This window comes from Sus scrofa, chromosome 6, assembly GCF_054392235.1.
Source record: "Sus scrofa isolate SSC_HxYL_T2T_F1_AM1 chromosome 6, Sscrofa_HxYL_maternal_Yorkshire_Landrace_v2.0, whole genome shotgun sequence".
Lineage (NCBI taxonomy): Eukaryota > Metazoa > Chordata > Mammalia > Artiodactyla > Suidae > Sus > Sus scrofa.
In genome coordinates, this window is record NC_139388.1 from 88,520,804 (window position 1) to 88,535,981 (window position 15,178).

A 15,178-nucleotide genomic window follows, 5' to 3' on the forward strand; every position below is an offset into this window, starting at 1 on the left:
AGCTTTATTGCTAGAAATTTTGGACTTGTGTAGGGTGATGACATTTTTGGGTTCTAGAGTAGACTGCAGTCAATTAAACACAGACACATGCCTACCTTGTATAGCCTTGTAGCTTATATATTCTAATCTAGAATATAAACATTAAACAAGATAAATAAGTAAACTTTAGCATATAGCCTTAGTAACATGTGCTCAGGAGCAAATAGAAGTGTGCAGGATTGAAATTTTAAATGAGTTCATCAGGGGAGGCCACGCTGAAGTGAGATTTGATGTGAAAGAGAGCTATACTAATACCTGGGAGAAGAAAGAGTATCCCAGGTGGAGAGATCAGTGAATCCAAAGGCTCTGAGGCTGGAGTGTGTCCACCTGGCTTGAAGAACAGTATTTTGTGTTGTTTTGTTTTGTTTATAATGTATTAACTCATTTCACTCCATCCTGAGGGTGCTACTGGTATCTCTGCTCTGTTGATGCAAACTGAGGGACAGAGAAGTTGAAAGCATTGTGGAGGCAGAGTTCTTAGAACTGACCATGTAGAGCCAAAGCATTTCCTTTCAGCATGAAGGAGCTTAGGAGTTGCAAGACCTCTAGAATTTCACTTTCTCTTATACAGTTCCCTTTCCTTTCCTTTTTTAAAGTAGGAAAGTTTGTTTTACAAAGATCTCTACTTTCCCAGAGCTTCTGTTCTTAGTCTAAGATACAGACAGTGAACAAGGTAAATAAGTAAAGCATATAGTATTGCTAGTGATACATGCTCAGGTGAACAAGACAGGGATTGGATATAAGAATTTGGGAAGTCATGGCTTTGTGAATGCTGCTTATTTGAGAATATGAGGTCCGTTACCGGTTTTTCTCTATTGGCCAGTCACTGCCCTCTTCAGACCATTGTTTGGGTAAGGAAACTGAATGTGCATGTGAGTTCTAGAGTCACTCTGCGGGACATGGGAGGAGCTTTGGAAGTAGTCCGTGTAGCCCAAATGCTCCCAGACTGGATGTGAGAATTGCCCAAGGAGATTCTTGGCCCCATCTCAGAGCTGCTGATTCAGAACCTGGAGGGCAGATTTCAGGTGTGTAGCTGAGGAGATTAAGGTACAGCCTGGTTAGTCCCCCCTGCCCTAGCTGGTCAGATAAGTGGGATCGGAAGCTAGGCATTCTCTCAGTCTAGGGAACTCTTTTCACCATGTTGTACTGCTGCCTTACTGTTGAGATCAAAAAGTTGTAAAGAAGAGTATGTTTAATTTTTTATCAAATGGCATTTTCTTGGGGTCCTACTGATATATTATATCCTTGGGTTTTAAATAATACCTTAAGAAGAATTCTTTCTCAAGAAGGTGTGTTTTAGAGCCATTTGTAATTTCATTGGAAATTGAGAGAAATTGGTTAGCTAAGTTTGGTCTTCCAAAAAAGTGATCTTTATCATTTTTGGGTGAGTTTTTTCTCTTTGAAAGGTGGCTAATAAAAGTGCTGTGGATAAAGAGAAGAACTTTATCATTTATTGGGGAATTTATTAGTTTGATGCTTTAGTTGCTTTATTTGAAGAGCTCTGTCAGGAACCAAAGAAGAAATAAAGAAATATTAGCCACCTGGTTGTGGTTTTTCTGTCATGACTCTTTTGGGTAGACAGCTGTGAGGTGGCTATTACAGTTGTCTCTCATAATCTGTTTGAGTTTTGTAGAAGATTCAATGACTCTTATTACTTTGGTCTCTTTTTTCCTACCCTTAGTGAGTTTTTTCCTGATCTTCTGGTTTGGAAGGATGAAACAGTAGGCTAAATATCTCTGAGCCAGGGAGAGAGCCAGGCCTCTTTTCTTGATCTCTGTCACTTTAGAGACAGAATGTGGGTTAGAGTGTCCTAAGTCTGTTGTCTGGTTGTAGCCCCTCCTAAGGGCTACATCAGGTTGGTGCTTTGGGTGATGTCTTTGAAATGGGCTCTTACTGAAAGGGAGAGCATGCCCTGATGTTCTAGAATCATTTCTATCAACAGAGTGAAGTAAGTAGAACGTTTCATTGATTATTATTTGTATTCAACTTGGACACTAATGGAACTGTTTTTTTTTTAATGGCTGCACCTACAGCATGTGGAAGGTCTTGGGCGAGGGACTGAATCTGAGCCACAGATCTGGCAACACCTAATCCTTTAACCCGCAGCACCTGGCTGGGGATCGAACCCATGCCTCTGCAGTGGCCTGAGCCAATGCAGTTAGATTCTTAACCCACTGTGCCACAGTGGGAACTCCACAAATGGAACTGATAAAAAATTAAAAAACAAAAAAAACCCTGTCTCTTCAGAGTGGTAGTTACGAACTAGTTGTTAGTAATTCCTCTCTCACTGTTGGCATATGATCAGTTTGTTTAGAACTTAAATGAACTAGAACTGAAATGGAAGAATTGTTTTCTGTCTCTTGTAAAGTAGAGAAATGGAATGTGATTCTCAGGTTGTGAATGATAAGAAACATAGGCTAAGTGGGTCTGATTTCCTGGATCAGGTGTTGGTATATCCGATGAGAGATTTTTACTTTCCTATCATCCCTTAAGCTTCAGGAAATCATTAGAGATATCTGGTGAGGCCAAGCAGGAGGCTAAGAATCTCTTATTGTCCTGGGTAACAAACAATGGGGAAACAACTGTTTAAATGAAGGGAAAAAAAGAAAGGAATCTTCTTATTTTAGGAGGCAGGGTCTGGGAATAGAACTAAACAAGCAGGTGTCTGGGAGAACCTCATTTGGGGTAGAGCTCCTTGACCAGTCTTCAAAGCCATGAAGTACTGGAGGAGTAAGAAAAGACAGGATGAGGATACAGATGTCAGAGTGGCTAGGGAGGGGGGCACAGTGAGAATGGCTTATGCTGGTCAACTCGTGTACCAGGGTGCAACGGGCTGTTCTCTTTAAGGAGGTCTACTCCTCGGCCTTCCTCAGAGCTGAGTGGGGCCACGTGGAGCTTGCAGGAAGCTGATAGTGGGTTGGTTGCAAGAGGCCTTAACTTTTATATTTGTCCCTGCTGGAAATGCTCCTTAATAGGGGAGGGTCCCAAACGGGAACTGGATCAACAGCTGCCGCCTGTCCCTGTAATCACAGGAAGCCTAGCCGGGTGCCTTTGTATGGGAGCTCCACAGCCAGACAATAGTTTGTGCTGGCGGGGCCATGTGGCGGCGAGTCACGTGACCTGGGGCTGTTTTCTGCCGGGGTCCTTACCCATCTGTTCTCTCGGCTCTTTCTGGGTTATCAGGCGCCAGTCCAAGTCCTCCCAGGCAGCCAGCTTCATGGCCAGAGATTACGAGCACTAACCTTCCTGGCAGGGGCGGTGTGGCTTCGAGTTTATGCAGATTAGCCATGTGTTTCTCACTTCAAGGCGTTCCACAGGAAAAGCCTTTTCCTGTGTTTGGCTCTCAGTGGGCGGTTCCCAGCTTACTGTACTGGGACTCAGCAAGCAGCAGGCGTGCACGAGAGGGATCACAGTACACTGGCCCCCTCCCATTCCACCTCCAGTGCTACGTCACCACAACACAACCACTCGCGCTCTCATACTGTTGGTGTCATTCATTCGGTGCCAAGATTGCTTTAAAAAATTCCCTTGGCCCCAGTTCAAACAGGAGTACAGCTGGGATGTGTTAGATTTTAGGCAGTCTGCCCTCAATTTGAGATGAGTTATAAATAGCAGTGCCGACTTCCTTAACTACCGCTCTCTGAGGTAAAATGCAGGTTAATTACTGTGGGAATCAATTAGGGGGTTCTTTCGGTTAAAGAGCCAAGGATGCTTTTTTTATTGTTATTATTAAAAGTCATACAACAAATCTGGCCAGGAATAAATTGGAAGCACAAGGAGTAAGAAATAATATTTTATTGTCCAAAATCCAAGATTATGGCTCTAGGTTTCTAATGGCCTTAGCTAGTTGGCATTTAGGGTGATATAGGACAAGTGATAGTCGGGACTTCTGCTTTCTGATGGACACTTTTTTTGGCAGTCCGCCCATCCCTCTAGTTGTGTACTTGCTGGTTCTTGGGTGCTAAATCTGGCTCCTCAGGTTTGCATCCTGGTTACTTCCTTTATGCATCTTTGGATTGGGACTGAAGCCTTGAGCTTTCCCCATTCAGACTTTAAAGAAGATTAACTTTCTCTTTCCTGGTGCCACTGTTATGTGGTGTGGTGCATTTTGGTGAACAGAATCTTTCACTTGCAAGTTGAAGTCCCTGGCCCTGTCTTCTCTGCTCTCTTCTCAATCAGTTGTGATCAGAAGTTGGAGGATTTCAAGTTTAGGGTGTTGTATCTCAGCAGCCTTTATGGTCTTTATGGCTTTTGGTGCAGTAGGAGGTTGTGAGGGATTCCATTAACCCTCTTGTCTGGAGGGGCTTTTGATGCCATTTGCTTAAAGCAGGGGAACTCTGTGCACGTAGTTAGTCTGTAAGCTGTTTGTTCTGAATATATTCGGAGGAACCAGCCTACTAGGCATCCTTGCTTTGATGCCCTTAGACTGCCTTTTTTTTTTTTTTTTTTTGGTCTTTTTGCCATTTTCTTGGGCCGCTCTTGGGCTGCTCTCGCGGCATATGGAGGTTCCCAGGCTAGGGGTCGAATCAGAGCTGTAGCCACCAGCCTACGCCAGAGCAACAGCAACGTGGGATCTGAGCTGCATCTGCAACCTACACCACAGCTCACAGCAATGCCGGATCCTTAACCCACTGAGCAAGGCCAGGGATCGAACCCACATCCTCGTGGTTCCTAGTCGGATTTGTTAACCACTGCGCCACGACGGGAACTCCATAGACTGCATCTTTTGATGCATTTCATTTGGCAGGCAGTTTTGTAACACGTCTGGTGATCTGGAAAGGGGTAAGTGGTGAGTAGAAATGGGAGTTTTCTTATGGCTTTTTTCTCCTTTTTTAATTTTATTTTTTATGAACGCAGGAGAGTGTGTAGCAGGGGGTCCGACTTTCCTGATCAGGGAGGCAGCATTTTCCTCTCAATTATGTGTCTTCGTGGCAGAGCCTTTGCTTTTGAAGTGTAATCACAGTAATCTATTCCTGTGGTTTCCCATTGAAAGGATTTCCTCTCCATCTTTTCCAGAGTGGAATCTCTGGCTCTTTGGTGTTTTGGTGTGTCCCATTCCCTGCCCCTTTCTTGGTGCTTGCAGACTGCTGATGCTGGCTTTTCTATCTTGCATGTCGCAGGAATTTTTCTGGTCTGAAATTGCTACTTTCCATTAAAACAGATTAGTGAAGATATAAGGTCCCTTTTTTTGTTGTGAAAGATTGGAAGATGGCATTGTATCTATAATGCATCTATAACTGCAAATGACAAATCTTTCACAGTGGTTTTCAGTGTCAGAAGTGTGAGTTAAGGTCCCTGCCCACCTCCCTTTCTGATAATGAGCAGATGTTCAACTTTGACATGAGACCAGAGTAATTTGAACTGAGAATATATTTTGATTCGCTAAGCTGTATATTCTGTTGATTATAACCCTTTGGTGAAAGGAAGGAGTCAGAAATCTGATGTCCAGGAAAGAGAAGTGTCCTGATTTCATTTTTAGAATAAGAATTTCCTTATCATTTATATTTAGTCTGCAAGGAATTTCTAAAGTTAATGGCCTGTGTTAAACAAACAAACAAAAAAGTTAATGAAAGAATCCTTGAACCCTTTATTAACTAGTGGCGTTGTAATTGAGCAGTTCTCTATGGGGAGTATAGGCTCCCTGATGTGAGAGAGGAAAAAGTAACTTGCCTTTAGCTTTTTGTTTTTGAGCTCTGTGTTTGGGGTTGCCTGTGTGGTTTAATGACCTCTTTGGTTATAGGATGGCACATGAGATTCTTCTCAGAAGTGTGTGCTCATTCTTCCTTGGCTATTTGTTCTACCCTTCCCTCTTCCTTTTCAGTCCAGTTTCCATTTTTTTCCTGCCCTGGAAGTCAATGACCTGGTTTAGGAATGCCCCTGGATCCTTGAATGATTCTGCATTGGCTACATTGTTTGACCTGAGCTTTCTCTCATAGTATCTCCTACTCACTTGATACATCTAAGTTAATGACCCCTAATTCTATGCTTGGGGCCTTTGTAGGGACTTTGAAAATAAAGTACCTGATTTCTGACTTGCCGGGACAAGTAAGTGCTAAACCTATAATTCTGGCTGATTTTACAATAGGACATTTAGAAATATGCTAAAGAAGTGTCTTCAAAGTGGCTTCATGTGAAGGGTTTCTGCTTGTGGAAGCCATCATGGACAGGAGGCCAGGGCAGGGTACCATGGCCGTAGAGCTGGACATGTGGGAAGTTTGGCATGAAGCTGAAGAATGTGTAGAATCAGAGTACACTGTGGCAGACTTCAGAGCCAGGCAGAAGCCCTATTTATTTTTATTGATAATGGCAACTGTTCATTGGGCATTTAAGTACCAGGCACTTTATAACGTATGTTATATGCATCTTAGATAAAGAACTGATGTATTTGAGGTCAGGCAATGATAGAGTTTGGATTTGAACCCAAGTCTGTTGGTTTGCTGTGTTATTTGCTCTTTCTATTTGATACTGTACATGATGTAGTAAGTAGGAATTTTGGAGCTATTGTTGAGCAGGGAGAGGAAAAAATGATTCAAGTATTGCTTTAGAACTATGTGGTCCAGTATGATAACCACTAGCTACAAGTGAAGTTAATTAAAAGTAAATAAAAATCAGTTTTTCAGTCACACTAGCCATATTTCAAGTACTTAATAGTCACACAACACAGAAAATGTTATTGGGCCAATGTTTTTCTAGATCACTGGTTCTCAGCTAGTAATGTATATTAGAATCATCCAAGGATCTGAAGGGGCTTGGTTGGAGGGAGCTGAAGTCTTTCCAGACCCACTAAATTGGAATATAGGGAGAGGGCCCGGTATTTGTAAAGCTTCACAGAAAATTTCAATCTGTAGCCCTGGCTAATAGCTATTGACTGTTCTAGAAGTTCCATAGTAACCGTGGTAATGACTGTCCCTCATGTGCTGTGGGAGACCTAGACAGACTGAGATACCCAGAGTGGCCTGGACTCTGTTTGGTAAATGTACTCTCTTCACCCGGGGGCCACATGGACAGCTGCAGTCTAGAATGAGATGAGGATCTTGTGGTTATATGTGGCGTGATGTGGCCATGTGAGCCTCTGAACTCTGTAGGAGAGAATGGTGATGTTTTGGCTCCATTGCCAGGTGTATCTAAGGACGACTGCATGCTGTTTATTATTCACTAGTCTGGTTATTGAATTTGAACTTCCTAAATAGTCCCAAAAGAATCCACGTAGTTCCAAAGCTACCATTGGGAACATTATGGGAGTTTCTGATACAGAGGCAGGGCTTGGGCAAAAATTGTTTAGTTATGATTGTTGGAAACAGCACTTGAAATAATATTAATATGTAGTAGGAGCTCCTGTTGTGGTGCAGTGGGATCAGTAGCATCTTGGGAGCACTGGGACGTGAGTTCAATCCCCGACGGGCACAGTGGGTTAAAGATTTGGCGTTGCTGCAACTGCAGCTCAGATCTGATCCCTGGCCTGGGAGCTCCATATGCCTCAGGGTGGCCAAAAATTAAAATAATGATAATATTAATATGTAGTGGTGATTTGGGACACCATTTTACTATGATTCTTACAGTTTAGAAACTTGGAAGGTGTTCTCATCATTGTTACCTTTTAATCTGAGGTTTCAGCTGCAGCGTAAGAGAGAACTTTGCTTCTGCTTTTTTTCTGTTGATATTTCAGAGTAGTCTCTGTGGCTTTTTATCTTATCCATTTTCCTCATGACAGCTCAACTTCCTTTATCATAAAACACTTAGGTAGTACTCTGCCAAAAAAAGAGAGAAATACGTACAGACAACCAATTGATCTCCCCCCCCTCCCCCCGAATTTGGAGGGATTTGTGTTCTTTTGTAAGGTTGTAGAATAACAGGAGCTCTCGCTATGGTGCAATGGGATTGGTGGTGTCTTGGGAGTACTGAGACCTGGGTTCAGTCCCCAGCCTGGCACAGTGGGGTTAAGGATCGGCATTGCCACAGCTTCAGCTTAGGTTGAGACTGTGGCTGAGATCTGATCCCTGGCCCAGGAGCTCCTTATGCTGTGGGGCAGCCAAAAATGGGGCGGGGGGGAAGAGTTATAGAATAATAGAACTGGAAGGGACCCTAGGTGTAATCTAGACCAGTGCTGCTTCAAGTGTGGTGATCCCTGGACCAGCAACATCAACATCACCTGGGAGTTGTTATAAATGCATATCCTGGACCCAACCCTGGACCTACAGAATCAGATTTTGGGGTGGGTTGCAGCATTGTGTGTTTTATCAAGCCCTCCAGGTGATTTAGATATATTCTGAGGTTTGAGAACCACTGAATTCCTTAATTTGAAAGTTTATGATATTCAGGTCCAGAGTATTAATATCTGCTCCCCATCCCCAATTTAAGATTCAGTTTTCAAGTTTTATGTTTTCCAGGCCTACTTTGCAACTTGGGTGTATCTATTTAAGATGCCTAGAGACAGTCCCCTCTCCCCTCCACACCACCAATAGATGTAGGTAGGCATTTCTGGCAGGGGAAAGTGTGCTGGGGCTCTGTCTTGTGTAGCTCTAATAGGCTACAAAGTTAGGTCAAAAAGTGATATGAATTGATTGATCCTGTTGCACCACAAAGAGCTGAGTGATACGTTTGTAGCCAAAACCTATGAATGGAACTTTGAGCTTTCATTATTCTGTCTTTTTTTTTTTTTTTTTTCCTTTCCTTTTTAGGACTGCACCCATGGCATATGAAGGTTCCCGGGCGAGGGGGTCAAATCGGAGCTACAGCTGCTGGCCTACGCCAGAGCCACAGCAACACGGGATCTGAGCCATGTTTGCAACCTACACTACAGCTCATGGCAACGCTGGATCCTTAACCTGCTGAGCGAAGCCAGGTATCAAACCCGAAACCTCATGGTTCCTAGTCAGATTTGTTTCCCTTGTGCCACGACGGGAACTCCTCTATGTCTTAGATGTAAGTTCTACCCTCCTTGCACCCTCAAGCTCTTGAAAATTAAAGGAGGTGATCTTTCCAGTTGATTTGTACAAGGCTCTAAGTAAATTCAGGGTCACAGTTTCCTTAATGGCTGTAACGTAGCTATGTTACCCATTTGGAAGAAAAAACAAATTTAGGTGCTTGTGCTGTGGTGCAAGTGGGCTATGGATGTGCAAGGAAATAAAAGATTCCACTATTTAAGAATAAAAACATCTAGATGCTTGAGTATTTAAATTCTCAACCACAGTATTGAAGCATCATTTTTCATGTTCTTGAACAAGATCATGACAGAGTATAGCAGCACCATCCCCTCCCAGCTAAAGTGCCTTTGTTCTGATTTCCTGCACCATAGAGTACATCTGTTCGTTGTTCCATACTTGGCCTGTCCTGTGGATCTCAAGTAGTACCACACTTACAAAATAGTATATAGCTACAAGATGCTTTCACAAACTGGTGGTATTTTCCATGTTACATTTGACAAACTCAAGGTTCTGAGGAAAGGTTAAATGATTTGCCCAAGGGGTTACTGGGTCTGTACCATTACTTTTTCATAGTAACTGTTTCTCTTTGTGGCATATAGACCTATATGCTTAGGTTTGTGTTCTCATTGGTCAGAGGCCATCACAGCTTCAGGTTAATAAAATGCTCTTTATTTTGTAGCCATCCAGTCCAATGGATCAGATGGGCAAGATGAGACCTCAGCCATATGGCGGGACTAATCCGTACTCGCAACAACAGGGACCTCCATCAGGACCGCAACAAGGACATGGGTACCCAGGGCAGCCGTATGGGTCCCAGACCCCACAGCGGTACCCAATGACCATGCAGGGCCGAGCGCAGAGTACCATGGGCGGCCTCTCTTATGCACAGCAGGTAGATGGTGACTCCAATTTCCTTAATCCTTGTTGTTGTCCAGGATCTGATCTTGAGCTGTAGAATCAGAATGTGTCTTTGGTTTCCAAATGTCTTGAAAGGAACATAGGCCAGCTGAATCTTAGTTACAGTATGCTACTTAAAAGGCCAAGTTGTGGGCACCATTGCATGTATGCTCAAGGAAAACTGGTCCCTGGCAGGCTCTGCTTATCTGTCTTATTCTGTGACCTGGCTGGCCTCCTTGTACTCACTGGTAATCTCTGAAGGAAGTGGGAGGCAAGAAAGGCAATGACTGAGCACCAGTCCACTGCTACAAAGAAAAGTCATTCCTACCATGTGCTCTGGGACAGAAGGCTTGCATGTTTCTCAAGGCTTTCAACATATAGCTGTGTGGTTTAAAACAAATGTTTAGGAGTTCCCGTTGTGGCGCAGTGGTTAACGAATCCGACTAGGAACCATGAGGTTGCGGGTTCAATCCCTGCCCTTGCTCAGTGGGTTAACGATCCGGCATTGCCGTGAGCTGTGGTGTAGGTCGCAGACATGGCTCGGATCCTGTGTTGCTGTGGCTCTGGCGTAGGCTGGTGGCTACAGCTCCGATTCGACCCCTAGCCTGGGAACCTCCATATGCCGCGGGAGCGGCCCAAGAAATAGCAAAAAGACAAAAAAAAACCAAAACAAAACAAAAAACAAAAAACAAATGTTTAGGGGTTAAGGATCTGACATTGCCACAAGCTGTGGTGTACGTCTCAGATGTGGCTTGGATTTGGTGTGGCTGTGGCGTAGGCCAGCAGCTGCAGCTCCGATTCAACCCCTAGCCTGGGAAATTCCATGTGCTGCAGGTGTGGCTGTTTAAAAAGAAAAATAAATAAAATAATGTGAATGTTTAGGAGTGGTGGCTCAATGGGTTAAGGATTCAGCATTGTCACTGCTGTGGCATGAGTTGTTCAATCCCTAGCCTGGGAACTTTTGCATGCCACAGGTGTGGCCAGAAAAAAAAATGCATGTTTAGAAGGGACTAGGACGACTAGGTAGCAGAAAAGGAAAGATTGAGGAGTAAAGATGCTAACAGTGCTGTTACGAATGTTAAGATTTTCCTCCTCTCCTTGTCTGGCCATCCACAGCATTATCTTTTTATTGTCATTTTTTGTTTTGACAGCACTTTCTACAATTTATCCTTGAGTGATAATCACACTAAAAATGGTGACGGATAAATATAAAAACCTAAGACTTTAAAGTATGCCCTTAAATACAGTCACTTTTTTTTTCAATGAGAAAATGGAAGAGAGTTGGGTGGTTATTATTGGTCTTTTTTTTTCCCCCTACTTGCCAAACATATCCACAGTACCTAGAGTGGTTCCTGGTACAAGCAAGCAAGTAGGCTCTCAAATACTTTTTCAGGGAAGACTAAATGAAAAAGAGAAGCACGGTAGTTTAGTCTTTGGCATACCACCTAGATTACTAAACTCTAGGTTTTCAGGTGGATTAGGCAGGTTGCTGTTGACTATTTGTTGTGGCTAGGATACAGATTTCTAGCACTTATAAAGACAGAATAGGCTATGATAAAAAAAGAGTAGGCTCATTGGTGAAAACAGCTGCTCTTGAACTAAGCTGTCCAAATATTAAATAGTGTAAATTTTCTGTGGATGAGTATAGTCCTCTTGTACAGGTAACCAACTGGTAACCCAACTTGGCTGTCCTTTCTGGCTCAGTTTAACAGGGTGGGTAGAAAACCCTAGGCCTTCTAAATGTGAGGCTTGGCTTGCCTGCTTTCTGTATTCATCAGGTAAAGCTATTTCAGGACATAGCTTCTGATAAACTACCAGAAGTATCAGTGCTAAAAGTATCCTTTTCTTTCCTACAGATTCCTCCTTATGGCCAACAAGGCCCCAGCGGGTATGGTCAGCAGGGCCAGACTCCATATTACAACCAGCAAAGTCCTCACCCCCAGCAGCAGCAGCCACCCTACTCTCAGCAACCACCATCCCAGACCCCTCATGCTCAACCTTCATATCAGCAGCAGCCTCAGTCTCAGCCACCACAGCTCCAGTCATCTCAGCCTCCATATTCCCAGCAGCCATCCCAGCCTCCCCATCAGCAGTCCCCGACTCCATACCCCTCCCAGCAGTCCACCACCCAGCAGCATCCCCAGAGCCAGCCCCCCTACTCACAGCCGCAGGCACAGTCTCCTTACCAGCAGCAGCAACCTCAGCAGCCAGCATCCTCGACGCTCTCCCAGCAGGCTGCGTACCCTCAGCCCCAGACTCAGCAGTCTCAGCAAACTGCCTATTCCCAGCAGCGCTTCCCTCCACCACAGGTAAGATGCCCCTTCCTCTTGCCCTTCCCTGTGTGTGACCACAGACGGTTTGGGGGTTGGTGTCATAAGAACTTTGCCATCCAGATTGGTACTCTAATGTGCACTTAAAAACCAATTAAAATCTGGGTAAACATGCTAACTGGATTGATTGAACTAATAAAGGCATAACTGCATAGAAACCTGTAGCTCTCCTTATTGATAAAGTAGGGCAATGGAAAGTTGCATAGACTAATAAAGATAAGGGGGCTGATTTTTTTTTTTTTTTTTAACTTAGCATTCAGAACTTGAGCATCCAAGTGAAGTTGGGTTTTTGGGGTTTTTTTTGCTTTTTAGGGCCGCACCTTGGCATATGGAGGTTCCCAGGCTAGGGGTCGAATTGGAGCTACAGCTGCTGGCCTAGACCACAGCCACAGCAATGCCAGATCCAAGCCACATCTGCAACCCACACCATAGCTCACAGCAACACCGGATCCTTAACCCACTGAGCGAGGCCAGGGATCGAACCCACAACCTCATGGTTCCTAGTCGGATTTGTTTCCACTGTGCCACAGTGGAAACCCCTGGTCTTTTTAAAAAACAGTCACTTGGGATGCTGTATTATACATTCATTCCAACTGCCGTTCATTCTGCTATTGCTCAAAATATTCTGGACCCCTTCATTTGAAATTGCCATCAGAGCTGACATTACATCCTTTAGAATATTCTCAGTGGTGGTAGCAAATCCTTTTATTTTTTTGAGACTGGATTTGATTTTGGGAAATATCAGATTTCTAAAATTCATTTATTGCCATGTCTATGAACAAGGTAGGTGATAAAGTCTAAAAATAACAATTTGGGCTTTATTCTTTTAAGAGCAAAAAGAGGAGAAATTACTGAGTGATGATAAGTCCACTAAAGATTTTGTTCATTGGTGGCATTGTTGGAATAATTTTCTCATCCCCAGGTGTGTCTTTAAAGGAAGCAATATTCTTTTTTTTTCTTTCTTTTTTTTCTTTTCTTTTTTTTTTTTTTTTTTTTTTTTTTTTTTTTTTTTTTTTTTTTTGGTCTTTTTTTGTCTTTTCAGGACTGCACTCATGGCATATGGAGGTTCCCAGGCTAGGGGTCGAATCAGAGCTGTAGCTGCAGGCCTTTACCATAGCCACAGCACTGCTGGATCCGAGCCGTGGCTGGATCCGAGCCGTGTCTGAGACCTACACCAGAGCTCATGGCAACATGGGATCCTTAACCTACTGAGCAAGGCCCGGGATTGAACTGAATCTTCATGGATACTAGTTGGGTTCATTAACCACTGAGCCCACGACGGGAACTCTCCCGGAAGCAATACTCATTTTAATGCACAGGTTCTAATGTGAGGATTTTTTTTTTTAATTAATTAGGCTCATTCCTTGATAAATATAATTTGTAGTTAGCCAGACTTTAGCATTTATCCCCAAGGAACAGCTTTCTGTGGGTGGTGATAAATGGTTAGCAGTGCCATCAGAAAGGGTTTTATGTCCACTTTTGATGCTCTTGAGAGCCACAGTTTGTATTTTTCTGCTTTTGGATAATATTGTGTGTGATTGGGCGATCATTCACACCCAGCTTCCCCTGTGTAAGAAAGTCCCATAGCTGTTTCACCATGAAGCAAGCTTGCCTGGTTTATTAATACCAGACTCTCACAACTTTTGTTTTTCTTATTTTAGGAGTTATCTCAAGATTCATTTGGGTCTCAGGCATCCTCAGCCCCCTCAATGACCTCCAGTAAGGGAGGGCAAGAAGATATGAATCTGAGTCTTCAGTCAAGACCCTCAAGCTTGCCTGTGAGTATTTCTGTCACCTTCTAAAAGATGATGGGGGGAGGGGGAGTTCCTGCTGTGGCACAGTGGGATCCCAGGTGTCTTGGGAGCCCGGCCTGGCACAGTGGGTTAAGGATCCAGCATTGCTGCAGCTGTGGCTCACATTGCAGCTGCAGCTTGGATCTGACCCCTCATCCCTGGCCCAAGAACTCCATATGCCAAGGGGGAGCTGATAGATAAATAGATAGATAGATAGATACATACATACATACATACATACATACATAGATACATAGATAGATAGATTAAAGATGATGAGGGCAGAGAGGAAAGCAAAGAAAACCAGTTTCTGATTGGATGTTTTGATGATATTCAGCTAAATGAACTATTCCTTGAATTCAGGCTCAAAAATCTGAAAGGAATTTATAGACCGGCCTTATTATTGTTTTGGTTTCCTGCCCAGGGAAGAATATGTTTGTGATCTCTAGAGATCTAGACACTGTTTAAAGTTTGTTTTAAATCTTGGGCTCTTAGGTGTGGGCTCAGGTGAAGGACAGAGAAGATGGAGATGGTAGAAGCACTGTCTGCCCTCCATCAAAGTTGAAAGAAGCCTCACTTTTTTTTTTTGTTTTGGGTTTGTTTGTTTGTTTGTTTGTTTGTTTGTTTGTTTGTTTTCGCCACGCCCTAAGCATGCAGAAGTTCTGGGGCCAGGGATCAAACCATGCCATAGCTTTGGCTTGAGCCATAGCAGTGACAACACAGGATCCGTAACCCACTGCTCCACCAAGGGAACTCCTTTGGGTTTTTAATCCTACTTTTGAGGGCTTAATTTTTTAGTGTTTGTCTTAGTGTTTAGCTAGAAGACTGTGGAGTGCTTTCAGCATGGATTGTCACATTGAGCATGGGTGGAGTAAAAGTGGATGTTCTAGTTGTTGTTTTATGTGAATAGGTGCTTTTGTCTAGTATAATGCTTGGTGCCTAGACGCTCCCTCTCCCTCGCTTGATTAGTGTTTATAGAATGGACTGACTATCCTGAGAAAGGCGATATGGTCCGCTGATTAAGAGCTTAGGCTCTAGAGTCAGAGTTCCTGGGTCTGCATTTTAACTCTGCCACTAATTCTCTAGCCTTGGGCAAGTCACTTAACCTCTCCATACCTTAGTTTTTGCATCTAAAGTAAAACCGAAAGTGGAGAGATTAGCATTAAATAAATTAGTATGAGGAGAGAGTTCTGGT

The 15,178-nt window shown here is 43.5% G+C and overlaps 1 protein-coding gene across 1 annotated transcript in view; it reads left to right on the plus strand.

Moving 5' to 3' along the window:
• Nucleotides 1–15,178, plus strand: part of ARID1A (AT-rich interaction domain 1A) — a 74,559-nt gene that overhangs the window by 16,454 nt on the left and 42,927 nt on the right. Inside the window, exons 2-4 of the mRNA XM_021095631.2 lie at nt 9,643–9,855; nt 11,717–12,169; nt 13,852–13,968. Coding sequence (XP_020951290.1) covers nt 9,643–9,855; nt 11,717–12,169; nt 13,852–13,968 — 783 coding nt within the window. The remainder of the gene's footprint in view (nt 1–9,642; nt 9,856–11,716; nt 12,170–13,851; nt 13,969–15,178) is intronic.